The 15,088-nt window shown below is 32.4% G+C and overlaps 3 protein-coding genes across 6 annotated transcripts; 2 read left to right on the forward strand and 1 right to left on the reverse strand.

Moving 5' to 3' along the window:
* The first annotated feature begins 319 nt into the window (after positions 1 to 319).
* LOC100818398 (endonuclease III homolog 1, chloroplastic) lies at positions 320 to 5,239 on the forward strand. Its single transcript, XM_003538996.5, has 10 exons — positions 320 to 547; positions 716 to 794; positions 1,318 to 1,383; positions 1,655 to 1,773; positions 2,192 to 2,258; positions 3,187 to 3,278; positions 3,485 to 3,622; positions 3,698 to 3,802; positions 4,218 to 4,301; positions 4,795 to 5,239. The coding sequence occupies exons 1-10, from the start codon at positions 377 to 379 to the stop codon at positions 4,945 to 4,947; spliced, it is 1,074 nt and encodes a 357-aa protein (XP_003539044.2). The 5' UTR covers positions 320 to 376; the 3' UTR covers positions 4,948 to 5,239.
* Positions 5,240 to 6,965: 1,726 nt separating this feature from the next.
* LOC100783660 (gamma-secretase subunit APH1-like) lies at positions 6,966 to 9,946 on the forward strand. 3 transcript variants are annotated; one of them, XM_041006712.1, is made up of 7 exons: positions 6,966 to 7,268; positions 7,409 to 7,564; positions 8,141 to 8,226; positions 8,532 to 8,657; positions 8,959 to 9,086; positions 9,196 to 9,249; positions 9,696 to 9,843. In XM_041006712.1, exons 1-6 carry the CDS (start codon positions 7,156 to 7,158, stop codon positions 9,208 to 9,210), a joined length of 624 nt encoding a protein of 207 aa, XP_040862646.1. In that variant the 5' UTR covers positions 6,966 to 7,155; the 3' UTR covers positions 9,211 to 9,249; positions 9,696 to 9,843. The 3 variants fall into 3 exon arrangements, with proteins under 3 accessions (XP_040862646.1, XP_014619503.1, XP_003537942.1); XM_014764017.2 differs by having other exon boundaries at positions 9,207 to 9,249; XM_003537894.5 differs by lacking the exon at positions 9,196 to 9,249 and having other exon boundaries at positions 9,696 to 9,946.
* Positions 9,947 to 10,782: 836 nt separating this feature from the next.
* Positions 10,783 to 13,147, reverse strand: LOC102659798 (uncharacterized). 2 transcript variants are annotated; one of them, XM_006590885.4, is made up of 3 exons: positions 12,930 to 13,147; positions 12,547 to 12,625; positions 10,783 to 11,856 (listed from the first exon to the last, which is right to left on the reverse strand). In XM_006590885.4, exon 3 carries the CDS (start codon positions 11,776 to 11,778, stop codon positions 10,909 to 10,911), a length of 870 nt encoding a protein of 289 aa, XP_006590948.1. In that variant the 5' UTR covers positions 11,779 to 11,856; positions 12,547 to 12,625; positions 12,930 to 13,147; the 3' UTR covers positions 10,783 to 10,908. The 2 variants fall into 2 exon arrangements, with proteins under 2 accessions (XP_006590948.1, XP_006590946.1); XM_006590883.4 differs by having other exon boundaries at positions 12,902 to 13,147.
* Between the last annotated feature and the right edge of the window lie 1,941 nt (positions 13,148 to 15,088).

Genomic DNA, 15,088 nt, shown 5'->3' on the forward strand with positions numbered 1-15,088 from the left:
ATCTATTTATCATGTAAAATAATTTTATATTACTGTCTGATCATAATATAGGATGAGTTATAATTGAATGACTGAATAAAATATTTTATATTTTTATGTATAATTTTTTTTCTATTTTTATTATTATTAAAAATAAAAAAGAAATACTCATATGATAATTATGGTCAAGATAAGATTAAATTATTTGATAATAGTTTAATTATTGAAAAAATAATTTTAATCAGGTTTATTTATTTTCAAGGCCGAATTAGTAAGCACCCCTTTCACTTAGCGAATGGGACGACTAGGAAAAAAAATGACAAAAGGTTTTAAGGGGCTTTTTTGTCAAATCGAATACTGGTCGTTTCGGTTTCTCCTCCTCGTTGGGGCGTGAGTGATGAATATGATGTCTGAGACAACTCGAAGCTTTTGCAAAGCCACCAGTCCCTCCAATACCACTTCCATTATTGAAGCTACCCATTCCCAAGTTCGTGTCTTTATGAGGAGAAATAAGAGACCCAGAAATATGGCCCTCAAACTTGAACAAAGCGATCATCAGGATCTCAAGGTCTCAACTTTTTCCATCGTTGTTTTTCTCTTTTCACTTTTCAGCATAAATGGATCAATGGGTGTCTAAGTTATGATTCATTAGCTTTTCTTCATGTGTTAATAAGGTTTTTTTTTTACTTGAAATGTAATTATTTTTTTAACCGTGACTTGCAATGAGTTATATCAGGTTCCGGTTACACACAAGTTTGGCCTACCAGAGATTGAAGAATTTGCGTATTGTGGAGCAAAGGAATTGACTCAGTGTGGTAAGTGCTTCATTTTTTTACCCTAAAGTTTGCAATGTTGATTGTTATTCCCTATTTTCACTAATGGCAACTTGAACCGTTTATTTATGACGTAATCTTTTATCTGCTAAGCATATTTAAATTCACAGCTGCTGCAATGGTTCCTACTTAGGCGTGTAATGAATTGTTTCATAGATTACTATAGTGATTTGAGAATAAATTAATCTGGTTATGATGTATATATATAGAGCTGAAAAAAGAAGGGGATTACCTAAAACAAAATAGGAATAGGAACATGAGAATGGGTTTGGATTGGTATAAATATTAATAACGCTGATGCTTTTTTTGTTAGTTGCTTTGCGTTACCTTGGAATTAGTTAATAAATATTGGTGATCTTACCCAACCAGGGTTAGAACTAGAAGTATGCATGGATGTGTTTGAGACATGCTTACCCAGTTACTCATTGTGCAAACCAAACATTCTCTTATTCATCTATTTCTGATTGAAACATTGAGTTCTCATATAAGTAGCTTTACTTTCCAGGGAAGTCTGAAATGGGATCAGATGCGATTCCAGTGGCAAGTGAAGTTGCTTCAACAAGATCTAGTGGTAAGAACTAGAAGTGATACGGTATATAGTTGCAAAATGCAATTTTTTTAGGTGTTTTCTTATAAAGGAAAATAATCTACATTCTACCCTCCTTCTCTTTATATTGAGAAAACAGTTTTAGAAAGAAGCAATGCTTTGTTTGTTACTTGCACTCTTTAGTTCTTTTTGTTAATTTTTAAATAGAATTCCTAAACTGCACTTCCGGATGGCTTAACCCTTAGTATTCCAAAAATCATCTTTGACAAAATTTTGAAACTAATATATGATATAGGTGAGTCACCTGCCCAATGGGAAAAGGTGCTTGAGGGGATTCGCAAAATGAGGTGTTCTGCAGATGCACCAGTAGATACTATGGGATGCGAGAAAGCTGGGGAAACACTACCTCCTAAGGTCTGACTCAGTATTCTACTGCTATTAATTTGATCTATGGGGAAAAGATAAGCGTTTATTTATTGGTTTCTGTCTTGGTACGTTTAAGCGATTACTAAATCTGCATTTGAATAGATTATGGGTTGCTGCACAACTTTTGGGGCAGAAAAAGACAACACGGTTAATGCTGATGATTTGACAAATCAATAGTCATTCATCAATCAGTATAGCCATTATTCATTCAATTAGTAGATGATGATGATGACCAAACTAGTCAATCTTCTATCTGTCAGTCTTTTTGTCAGATATTTTTTTTCCGCACTATTCTTTATAGCTGTTGTGATTACAGGGACATTGTAATAACTTTAACTTCTATATTTTTTATGAATCATGACGTCAATAAGTTTACCCTCATCTAAATTCTTATGTGTATAATTAGGAACGAAGATTTGCTGTCCTGGTATCTTCTCTTTTATCAAGCCAAACAAAGGATCCTGTTACTCATGGTGAGTATATATGCCTTCAGAAGTTATAGTATAAATAAGTCGTAGATAAGTTTCTTGGCTTTTGTACATAGAGATGCTTTCTAGGATAATAATGTTCTGTTTTTTTATCAACTATCTAGCACACTTTTGCCTTATGAAAGTATGAGATTAGCAGCATTAACTTGCTATATGGAAATATATCTCAGAGTGGCTGAAGTTTCTTATGTCAACTTATTGAGATGGCTAATGAAGAGAAACTGAAAATATTGGTTGACATATGAGATTGTTAATGTCTAGAAGAAAGTGACGAATTATTGTGGCTTGTTTTGTCTGAATTGAGGTTGTCATGGATTTGGGTAATAAGTTTAATACGGTTGTGTTTTTAAGTTCTGAGAAAGCTGGGAAGATTGGTAGGCTTGCCAGTGTAACAAAAACCCTGTTACCAACATCTTTAGGTTGTTGAAAATGGATTTGTAAGTTATTTGCAAACAAAGCTTCTCCACATTTGAAGTAGTTTAAATGAACATTAATAGAGCATTTCTTGTGATGGTAGAAGACTAGAAGGGTGTTACCAACTGCCTAAGAGAAAGCAAATTATTACTAGAAAAAAAAAAGAAAGAAAATGCAGGAAATTGGAATGTCAAGCATATGTTTTCTTATAAAACATGACATGACAAGAAAAAATAGTAGAAGGACGTAATTAAGGGAGGAGAGGAAAGCAAAAATGGATACTTTCTGTATTTCTTGATATAGATGACTGAATTCTGGAAATGAATATATTGCAAATTAATTGCTAATTTAAACAAATAATTTGGCCACATTATACTTTTCCCCCCAAGATTTTGTTTAGCATCTGTCTTGTTGTATGTAATTCATACTGGGTAGTTGCTTGAAAATGTCTGTCATGCTTCAATTACCGTTCTAGTTACTAGTGTGTTTTTAAGAATAGGAGCAATCCAACGTCTTCTTCAAAATGATCTGCTTACTGCTGATGCAATCAATGATGCTGATGAAGAAACCATCAAAAAGCTGATTTATCCTGTATGTTCCTTGTTCCTTTTAAAGTTATTTCCTCTCCAGAGATTCAAATAATTTGAATTTTGGTGGCAAGTTAAGGAAGATACTTATGAACCTTCCAGTATGTCTTAGCTTGCATGTTATCTTGCCAATTTCTTTTTAAGGTCTTGTTTTATTTTGTGCTGTATTAATTGAACTTGTGTTTGTACTTTTGGGTGTTTTTTTTCCAGGTTGGGTTTTATACTAGAAAAGCCTCTAACTTGAAAAAAATTGCAAATATCTGTCTCATGAAGTATGATGGAGACATACCTAGCTCAATTGAGCAACTACTGTTACTTCCTGGCATCGGTCCTAAGATGGCTCATTTGGTATGTGTAATTGCTTTTCTAATTCAAACAATATGTTTCATTAGTTTTCTGAAGTTAATTTGTTGGTGCAATTAGGTTATGAATGTTGGATGGAACAATGTTCAAGGAATATGTGTAGATACTCATGTCCACCGCATTTGCAACCGCCTTGGGTGGGTCTCAAGACTGGGCACAAAACAGGTTCCTTTAAGTTTTGCCGCTTCACAGTTTATGCATGGGGGCATTATTATCTTATTTATTTGTTCTCACATCTTGGTGCTGGTGCGGTTGTAATGAACTTCATTAGATTTCCTTCTTTTAGGGAACAAATTTATGCAAATTATTGCACACACACATATATTGGTATAATATATGAAGGCATATTCTTTCGTTGATAAATGTTAAATTATAATCAGAAATTTATTACATTTATAGTTAGTAACCTAAAGAACAGAAAAAAATCTGTCACATATTTATAGCATGTCTGAACTCATTCATAGTTAGGGATAACAAATAAGCTCTTTCAAGTGGCTTGGATTTACTATTTAGTTTCTTTGTTTTGTCACTGTTTCTAAAGGTCAATTGAAAGTTGCCAATCCTATTTAATTTGTGCTAGAAAACTTCGACACCCGAAGAGACGAGGGAGGAATTGCAACGGTGGCTTCCAAAGGAAGAATGGGTTCCAATAAATCCTCTATTGGTATGTCCAACTCTTTATCAAAGTAATAGTTGAACAATTTGCTGTTATAATTGAGATATGCTATTCATGCAATGGAACACTTTGCAATATTTTTTTTTCTTTGATCTCTTTTCAATCTTCATCGGTTTAATAATCTTATTTCATGTTTCTCTTTATTGTACAATTATATTTTCTTGTTATAATTTGCTATGTTTTGCTTCATTAGTCAGTTTTATATGGCAAATTAGTGTTAAGATAGTTATTTGAATATTTTACAGCTATGTGTGGGACTCGTGTTCCAACCAACGACAAGAAAATTCATTTGTTTTTTTACCTGTCCGATATTTTGGCATCTTATTTGTTTCAACAATGTAATTAAGTAACATTTTTATTAAGGGGGCCTAGTTCAATTGGTTGAACAAAGTGAGTGAGTCATTGTAAACCCCTGGTACTTGTATTTGATTCTTACGGATAAAAAGAGTAACATCATCTTTTGTGACCTGAATATGACCAGGTAGGATTTGGACAAACAATTTGTACACCTCTAAGACCTCGTTGTGGAGAATGCAGCATAAGTGAGTTATGCCCCTCAGCCTTCAAGGAGACCTCAAACTCAAGCCCATCTTCTTCCAAGTCCAAAAAGTCTGGACTAAACAAGAGGGTTTGACATGGACAAGGACAACCCCCAAAAGAACATGACCCTTTAACCATTCTTTTGGATTTTGGTTCCTTATTTTCTGTCACAGGTTTAATTTGAACGAACGAGTTGTCATGCCCTGTTTTCACATGTACATACATATTTCTAAGTACTGCTGTGACCAACATTACTACTCTTAGGCTTACATTACATCAGCCCCACATCTAGAGAGATGTATATTTTTTGTAAAAATACTTGTATTCACCGTTGGATGATCTGAAACCTGGGGTTTTTATAAGCCTTGATTTTTATATTTTTTCCATCTTTATGTTTTCTGGATTTATCTTTTCGGCTGATTCAATGTTCATTAATCATTAGAGAGATGAAGGATAATATGCAGATTTTCAATTTTATATAAATATAGCTACTTTATTAGGTCAGAAAAAAATTACGCAATGCTGCAGATTGCTCTAAACAGAAAATAGAGAAAAAAGTTTGTTTTTGTGTAGGAACAATAATTCATTAAAATTTGCTTTGGTGCAAACTTTTGTTGAATGGTCTCTTTGCTTGAAGTAAATTCCATTCTTTTGATATTTTCTTCATTTAGCTCTTGCAATGACTTCAGCCACAAGCATTGATCTATCCTTGTAACAATTTGCCATTTAACTAACTAATTATTCTATACTTGATAATATATTTAGCAAAAAATCACATTTAATAATTTCAACAAGATTGATTGAGTAAATGTTTTCCATTACATTGAGATAATGGAATCTTTAAGTAAATATTTATGTTTGATTTACCTTAAAAAATTGACTACAGGTATGATTGATCTTGAGTTAAAAAAAATTCTATAGTTTTTACATTGAAGTGAAAACTTATACAAAATGTGTTTTTTTTTTACTTGAACTTTATACAAAAATGTTGCTTCTAGCTTGGTTATAGAATAAAAATATCTACTAAAAAAAAGAATACAAATATTTAAATATATAAATCAATTTTAATCAAAATTAAGGATAAATGACTATTTTGGTTCATGAATCTATAAACTGATGACAATTTAGTTAGAGATATTCAAAATCAAACCAAATCGAGCGTAAAACTGAAAATCAATCCAAAAAATTGCAAACCACAAAAAAACGAAAGACATCAGTTTAGTTTGGTTTTTGTTTTTTTCAAAACGTGTGGTTCAATTTTTGATTTGATTTTATACATGAAAACTGAACTAAACCTAACTACACTCATTAGTTTAATATAGGACTCATGTTAGTCATATACGTATAGGATCATGTAACTTTGAACTTATGTGAAATGAAAACACTTACACTTAGTCTAAGTTTAAGATTAAAATACTTAACACTTAATCTCTTACTTTTTTCTTTCTTGTGGAACTCTAAACTCAATCTCTCACTTTCTTCTCTCTTATGGAACTCTAAACTGAAAAGCCCAAAATCACTCTCCTTGTGATCCTTTCTATAGCGAGAACACTTACTATTATTATTAGTTGTTATAACTTGGAAGCAAATATTAAGGTATTATTTTTACTTTTAAGTTTAATGGTTTATTATTTAAGTTGAATGATTTTTATTCAAGTTGAAAGTTTAAGTTGACCATTTATACCGTTAATTGTTGAATTAGTTATTATTCAAGTTTTGTTTAATTATAACAAACTTTTTAAGCATTTTTAATACTCACCAGTAGAATTTTTAAACTAAAAAAATTGAATTGAACCAAATTGAAAATATTGATTTGGTTTAGTTTAGATTTCATAAATAATTTAAATTAAATCACATTGCGCTTAATTTTCTTATTTAGTTCGAATTGATTTTAAGCTAAATCATACCTTGAGCACCCCTAAATTTAGTCTTTAAAAGAATGAAATTTTTTGTTTTCTTTAAATGTGTAAAAACTAAAAAATATGACAGTAGTTACGTCTTGCCATAAAACTTGTCCGCAAATTAGATTTTATAAAATATATTAAATTAATTCTTAAACATTATAAGCTAAGGTGAATGGTTCTACAAAACTTAACACATGATATAATTTTTGCACATTTCAGATATTTACGGACTAAATCAGAATTTTTGTTGTTTTAGAAACTAGATTGTGACTGGATTACACAAGGACCAAAATTAGTTTTACAAATATTTATCCAAACACGATAAATAAATTGAGAAGGAGTAAGGGAGTGTTTGGTTACTTCTGAGATTCTTCTGTTCCTAAGAGAGAGAGAGAGCGATGACGGTAGCAGCAGGAATCGGTTACGCTCTGGTAGCACTAGGACCCTCTCTCTCCCTCTTCGTTTCCGTCATTTCCAAAAAACCCTTCCTCATTCTCACAGTTCTCTCCAGGTACTCTCCATTTCGGTTTCATCGATCTCTTATAACCTCAAATTGATCCTCGCCTTTATTACTATTTCCTTTATTAGGGTTTTATGATCACTGTTGTAGTCACTTCAAATTACACTTTGATGTTTTGATCGTGGATGCAGTACGTTGTTGTGGCTTATTAGTTTGATTGTGCTGTCTGGAATATGGAGGGGGGTTTTGCCTCTCAGCACAACAGCTTCGTGGCCTTTTGGAATACTCATTTTCTCATCTGTTGCTTTTCAAGAAGCCCTCAGACTTTTCTTCTGGAAAATATATAAGTGAGCTTACGTTGCTCTCTGCTCTGCTGTTATTAGGTTTAGTTACAAATTTGGTTCCTACACCTGATGCCATTTTTTTGTTTTAGTCTATATGAAAAAACCTGCAAATTGAATCCTATCTTCTGACAAAGTTATGGTCGGGATTGGATTTGGGGTATATACTTAGCACTGTTTTTCATTATAGAACCTACACGAAAAAAATTTAGACTTCATTTTTGTTCTTACATTAAAAAAATTCTATATGTTGGTTCCTAAACTTAACATACCGTTTTTTGCTTTGGTCCCTGTGTGAAAAATTGTAACACCGTTATAACTTTACTAAACAGCATGAAAGGGAATTATAAACAGTTGTCTTGTAAGGACTAAAACCAAAAACAGTGTCAGATATAGGAACTAAATTTATAATTTAAACTTGCTGTTGTTGTTTTTATTTTATGGTTTTACAAATTCTTTTACAATATGATCTAACCATTTCGTAGAAACTTTTTTTGTATTGATATGGTATACTGGTGTTGCTTTTACCTTTTGTGTCTGGATTATTAATTTCATTTTATTTTTCCTGTTCATCTTGTGTAGGAGGTTAGAAGACATGTTAGATGCCTTTGCTGACAGAGTATCAAAACCACATCTTCACCTGACAGATAAGATGCTGATTGCTCTGGGTAAGAAAATGGAGGTTTTCATGCCTACTTTCCTATCCTTAAGATTGCAGTTGTTTGATCAAATTTGAATAAGTCTATTAACTATTTGCTTTTGTCAGATGCTGGAACAACCTTCTCAATACTGCTTACTCTTTTTTATCTTTGTTTTGGCATTTAACTAGATCCTTGATTGAATTTAATTGTATGATAAAATGAATAACTTGTTAAGTTGCTATTGAAAAATGATATGGCCTATTGGAATAAGATCTATATTGTAAATAATAACATGTGTTTTTTAATAAAATATATTTTGGATATTTTCACAGCTGGTGGGTTGGGTCATGGTGTTGCCCATGCTGTGTTCTTCTGCATCAGCCTATTAACTCCTGCATTTGGTCCAGCAACGTATTTCGTTGACCGCTGTTCAAGAGTTCCATTTTTCCTTCTTTCTGGTGAGTTTCCCCACTGCTGGTTGTTGTATGCATGTATATGAATAATATGGGATTTTACAGCTTCAAACTTTTGAAAAATATGCTTATCTAAGGACTTATTGTGTATTTATTTCATTAATGTGAATGTAAAGAGTTTGGATAGAGTTTCGCCAAGAGAATCTTGAATAGGACTTTCCTATTAAGCCTCAGTACTTATACATAAACAACAGTAGCTGCGAATTTTTAAATTTCAAATAGTGCTATGGTATTTTTAATATTTCACCCCCTCCAATTAGTTCACCATTTTTTATGTACATTGCAGCAATTATTGCTCTTGCATTTGTCATAATCCACACTTTCTCAATGGTCATCGCATTTAACGGGTATACAGAGGGGAACAAAGTGGATCAATATTTTGTTCCCATCGTTCACGTTGTTGCTGGAATGGTGGTAAAATCTCACACTCTGCACTATATTTTTGCCCTATAATTTACAACAGTAACTAGTAACTAGCCATCTTCTCTTGTTTCATTACCATTTACCAACGTCAACTTATTAGCTGTTGTCCAGCTAATATACAATATGAGGCCAGGGCCTAAGCAATGATGCAAAGGTATAACATTTTAGCCAATGTTTTCCAACTAATATAGTCTTGAATCCAGAAACGAAATGCCAAACTATCATATATCGATATGACAGAACCATGTAGTTTTTGGTTTGTATAACTTTCTGCTGTATAGATTTGTGAAGTTGGCAAAATGATTAACTCAAACATGTTAGGATGTAGAGAAAGGATCAGTCCTAACAAAGTATATTGTGTCAAGCTTTGAATAGCTGGCAAATGAATTCTTTATGCCCAATTTTTTATGTTGTTAATGTAGCATCTAGTGGTACCTGTCTGCTTGAATTTGGATTGAAACTATAATAAAGAGGTCCCCTCGATATATTTTGAATTATTGTTATTAGTTAAGATTTACGAATATGATATCTTATAATGTTTACTTTTGCCTTCAATTAATGCTTAACTGGTTTCTTTTGACTTGATGTTTCCTTATTCAGACTCTGGTGAATTTGGCGCCTGGCGGTTGTGCTGTTGGCATTCCTCTTCTTTATTTGGTTGCAATCTTGACCTTGATTCATTGTGGGAGGATGGTTTGGAGAAAATTGACAGAAAACCCAATCAGGCCAGTTCACTCATAGTAACTGATAATCTTTGTAAAAAATCTCATCTATAGTTTCTTGGTGCTTGCCATTCCTGTTGGAATACATAAAGATACCGAAAGTTATAATGCACAAAAGTTTTTCCTTGACGTTATGTTCTCATCTTACAATGGGTTACTATGCGGGCAAGTCAACTTTCTGCATTTGTCAGTTTCACTTATCGTCACTGCAATCAGGTTTACTGAAGTTTTGGTTGCAGATGCGGGTTTGCTGAAAGTCTTGATCGTTTAGTATTCAGAAAAAAAAGAGAAGAAAATCTAGTAGATTAAGAGGTTGTTGCTTAAATTGGGACATTATGCCCCTCGCGTTGAAATTCCATTTTATATCAGAATGTTAATTGGGTATATTACGGTAAAGAGTATATATGGGTTATCTCCATGAGATGAAATTCATCTCTTAAGTTACACAACGTATCCGCTAGTAATTTATGCGTTTCATTATGAAATCCTCCTTAGAGAAACTCAAACTCTAATTGTAGGCGTCACTTCATGTCCATTATTTTTTTATCATCGGACAACACAGCAGGTAGAACAATGCACCATAATATTAAAAGAAAATTTTAGTTGGTTATAAGGGGAAGGAATTATAATTCTAGCATTGACGCTAAGATGAGAGAAGGCCAATTCATTCCTAAAACAACCTTTACCCAGTAGGATTTTGTTTTATGAGGAAATAAAAAAGATAATGCTCATACAATTTCATGTTTTTTTTTTGTGTTGTATTGGAGTTTTATTTCAATATTCTTCGTTGATGTTTTAATGCAAACTTTTATTATGTAGATCACTAAATTAAAACTGTAATTCTAATTGGATGATAATACTAAAAGTACTTTATATTTAAGTTTTGTCTAATAATTTGTAACGAGTTTGTTTAATAAAATTAGCAGATAAATTTTTGAAAAAGTTAGACGTTTATAAGTAATTGATTGAACTAAACTCTTTGATAACATTTAATTATTTCTCCAAAAATTTCAACGTTCTTATAAGGGGTCTTATAAAGTCATGACTCATGTAAACCCTGTTCGGATATTTATCAGTGTCCAGCTTGCTATTCAATATTCATCCTTTTTGGAAACTACACATTCACTTGCATGAGTTATTAAGAGAGATTCCTCCAGCATGAAAACATCATCACCATTAAATTCTGAATCAAGCCCTTCATGTCCATCAAATTCCTTGAGTCCTACCAATGCCTCAATTGGAATCTCAGGCTCTTGATCCAAAGAAAAATCTCCTCTAGCCAATGGAAGAAGCTCATAGTTTGGCCCATGATCCTCATTAAGGTTGTCAACAAATATTAGTTTGTTGCCATCTCTGCTTTTCAATACAACTTTCTCATCATTCAACTCTGAATTTACTACCAATGCTGAACCTTTAGATGGCATGACTATCCTTGATGGTTCAGATGTTACACTGCATTCGCTTCCATCGTCTTTACGTTTACTTTCCTCTATCCTTGATGTCATTGATCTAGAACCAAACACAACCTTTTTCCTTGGTGAGATACAAAATGGACTCCTTGATTCCTCAGAATAATTCCAGTTGAATTTCCCTTCAAATGGCCAAAAAAGTGGTTCATCAGCATTGAACTCTTGCATGCCTTCAATTTCTAGTAGATGCTCCACTGAAATATTATTATCTTCTGATCTGTCAAAATGTATTATTCCATTGGTGCTAAGAGGAGATGAAGGTTTCTCAGATGAACAACATCCATAATAAGGCTTTGAATCTGAGATCATCCACTTGGAGTCTTCATTTTCAAGAGTGAGTAAAGAATCACAATTGAAGTCACACTTGATGCAAAGATGAGTGGAACTGTTGTTAGATGAACATCCACAATAAGACACAGACCCTGAAACTTCAGAACAACACGGAGAATTTGTAGCAGTTGCATCATCATTCACAGTTCCAGTCAAACTCATTGCAGAAGCTCTTCTTGTTAAGATCAGTGACTCGATGTTAAATTGGATTAATCAGGGATTGTCCTTTTCGAATTTTTTCTTCTCAATCACAAAGAAAAGAAAAGTAAAAAATGTCAAGGAAATATTTAAGGGTAATAATAAAAGCAAAAGGATAACAAGAGTATAACTTTATTTCTTTAAGAAATTTCAAATCAGCATCTAATTTAAAGAATAATACTCATTGCAAGCATTAGGAAGTATGAACTGAGATGGAAAGTTTATTGAATTTTTAAGGGTTTGTTGATTAAGTAAAGCCAACCATTTCCCCTGCTGTTACCTAGGAATTTGAAACTCATGACCTTCTAATAGTATCATTTATTGGATCAAGTACTTTCCATTAATCCAAAACAGTGTAAATTTATTTCCTTTCAGTACTCTTAAAATTACATTTAGTTTAAGAAGCCATACATGAGAATGTTAAAGTGGATCAAATTCCACATGTAACCTTTACCAAATAAAGCCAAAAGACAACCTACATAACAATAATTAAACAAGCACACACAGTTAAAGGAAGAGGAACACCCCTTATAGTGCAATTAAACTGAATTGATGAGTGTGATATAAGGAAAATAATTCATAAAGAAATTATGCCATCCAATTTATTTGTCATATATTAACCAAAATCTAAGCCTGTATAGTTGTATTGGAAGTAAATGTTTTGGCTGATAAACACATTTATATAATATAAATGAACAATAAAAAAAAGAGCAAAGCTGAGGGGAGAATTACCTTGGGAGAAAACACTGTACAAGCTGAGGGGGTATTTACAAGAAAATGTCAAACGGATAGCTTCCCTTGGGAGAAAACACTGTTAAAATGGGTGAATAATAAAATTGAGCGGAGAATTAGAGACAATAAACTCAAATGAAGTGTTAAGGAAGAAAATCTTAATCCACTCAGAAGAGGTTCTAGCAATTTTTTAGTGGGGCAACGATTATTAGATTAAAGCCTATGAATTTTGATTTGGTGACAAAAATACTATGCAAGCCTAATTCACCTAGTGCAACCTACAACAGATGCATGCATAGTAAAAAACAGTATGGAAGAAAAAAGAAGACAAGGAACTGCATTTAAAACCTATTACCTTGCTTCCACTCTGAAAACCACATTACCTGTTCCGAGTTTGATCAAAGCAAGAGATATAAAAAATGCCTAGAAAGAATAGAGCACAGTGCTTAAATAGCAAAGAAGAAAAGGTAGAACACTGTCTTTTACTTGTGTTGTACAATTTGTACTGTTAGAAGTTCAACCCAAAACAAAGCATGGGGCAGAAATTGGAGTTTTGCAAGCTCAGTGGCCATACTGACGTCTCAGAATTGAGCTCCATTGGCAAATTCGATGGTCCACTCATTGTTGTCCATTAATAAATTCTTTTGAGAGTATGATCAGACCATTTTCCATTTCATTAATTTTCTTTTAATTCTCCACTTCAAGTCCACAAAGGGACACTTAGTAACTTCCTTTTTTAATTTTTTAATATTTACAAGCCACATGTATAGTTTATAAAGAGAATTTTATTTGAGTTGAGTATAACTATTATAAATGATACCTAATATTTATGCTACATTTTGTTTTTTGTTAACGCAGCTGCATTCCTTAATCTTTAGTGGTAGTAACTTCCCTCCTTAATTTTATGCTACATTTTCATTTTTGTTGAACGAATATCCAAATAAAACAAATTTTGGCATCCAATAACAACCAAAACTCACCGAATTGTGATAGCAGAGGCACTGAATCATGTGCAGAAAAACAAAACAGCATGGAGAGAATATTATTCTGTGATTGATAAACAGTTTTTGACCAAAAGCGTGAAAATTAAAGAAAATAACAGTCCCAATGCCAACCAACTAACTTGTTTTTTAAAAATAAAAAATAAAAATCTATACATCTTAAGTAGCTTATTAGAAAACTTTGTACTTTTCGTCCCATTTTGAGGTTAGGTTCGTCAGATTTTTTTTATTATCCGCTAATGTTAGTTTTTTTAGTTATCTACAAATATTAGTTATTAAAAATTGAACCCGTAACCTCTCTTTTCATCCTTTTTCTTTTTATCACCCAAGCAACCTTATAATTGCGGTTATGTTGGACAGATGAGGCTTTGGGAGATGCTTCTATGTTCATTTAAGTGTTTCCGTGACTCCTAGTTGCTCCTTAGAGCATATTGATGGTGTAATTTAAATAACTTATTTTGAGTTTTTTTATCTCTTATTAATTGGTTTCTACAATGTTATATCATAGTTAAATAATTCATATATCTTTTTTTTTTTCAATGGTATTAATTACTTATAGAAGTAATGAAAATTAATTTTAAGCAATCCAACATGTTGGGTAGGTATTCTCTAATGATAAAAAAGCTAAACAATAATATTTTAAATAAGTAACTCGTGGAAACTAAAATGTTCTTGTACAACATGCATATGACATGATAAAACAATAAAATATTTCCTTAGGAAAGTTTGATGAGACCTCGACAAGTGTATCCGATTGTTGCAGGTAGTAAATAAAATCGGTTAAGTCTAGGTGTCATTCTAAACTCTAAAGGATAGAAGGGTGATTCATAATTTAGCAAGCCCTATTTAATATTAACCAATAAAAATTATTTATAATTAATTGATTTAAAGAAAAACCAAAATTTGAATTGAAAGAAAGCAACAAAGATTTATTTTTAAGTTTTTCTATTACAAAATGCGAGAACATAAGAACACAATAAGACTTGTTGAATTCTTGTGGATACGATATTTTATCACTTCTTTATTACTTGTATGGTCGCGATCTTAACAATAATCCAAGCTAGGGACCATTAGTGTGTGAGGGATTGTAAGATTACAAGGGAAACTTGGCATCATATGTAGGGTGCGCGATATGATGCTTGCATTCTTTGTCCAACATAATTTGAATGACGTGTCTAAGGAGTGGCGCAAGTGAAGTTTTCAGTAACCCTTAATTGAATAGGGTGGGCAAGAAATGATTAAGTACTTGCCTTTCTGCTTTTACAGTGAAGAGAACTTACTATATATATCTTGGAGGATCTGCGACACACACTGCTATGATTTCATATACAAGTGTTTGCAATCCACATTATGTTTCTTCAGTTGAGAAGAACTTGCGATGGACACTAAATTTGAGTCCTTCTGTCTGAACATTGATGATACAATATTATAATATCAATTGTTGATTCTTAATATATCAACAATTGCAGAAGACTAATCAAGTTGCAAATTCCTTAGCCAAAGTAGGCATATCTATAATCAATATAGATTGTTCTATATAT

This window comes from Glycine max, chromosome 11, assembly GCF_000004515.6.
Source record: "Glycine max cultivar Williams 82 chromosome 11, Glycine_max_v4.0, whole genome shotgun sequence".
NCBI lineage: Eukaryota > Viridiplantae > Streptophyta > Magnoliopsida > Fabales > Fabaceae > Glycine > Glycine max.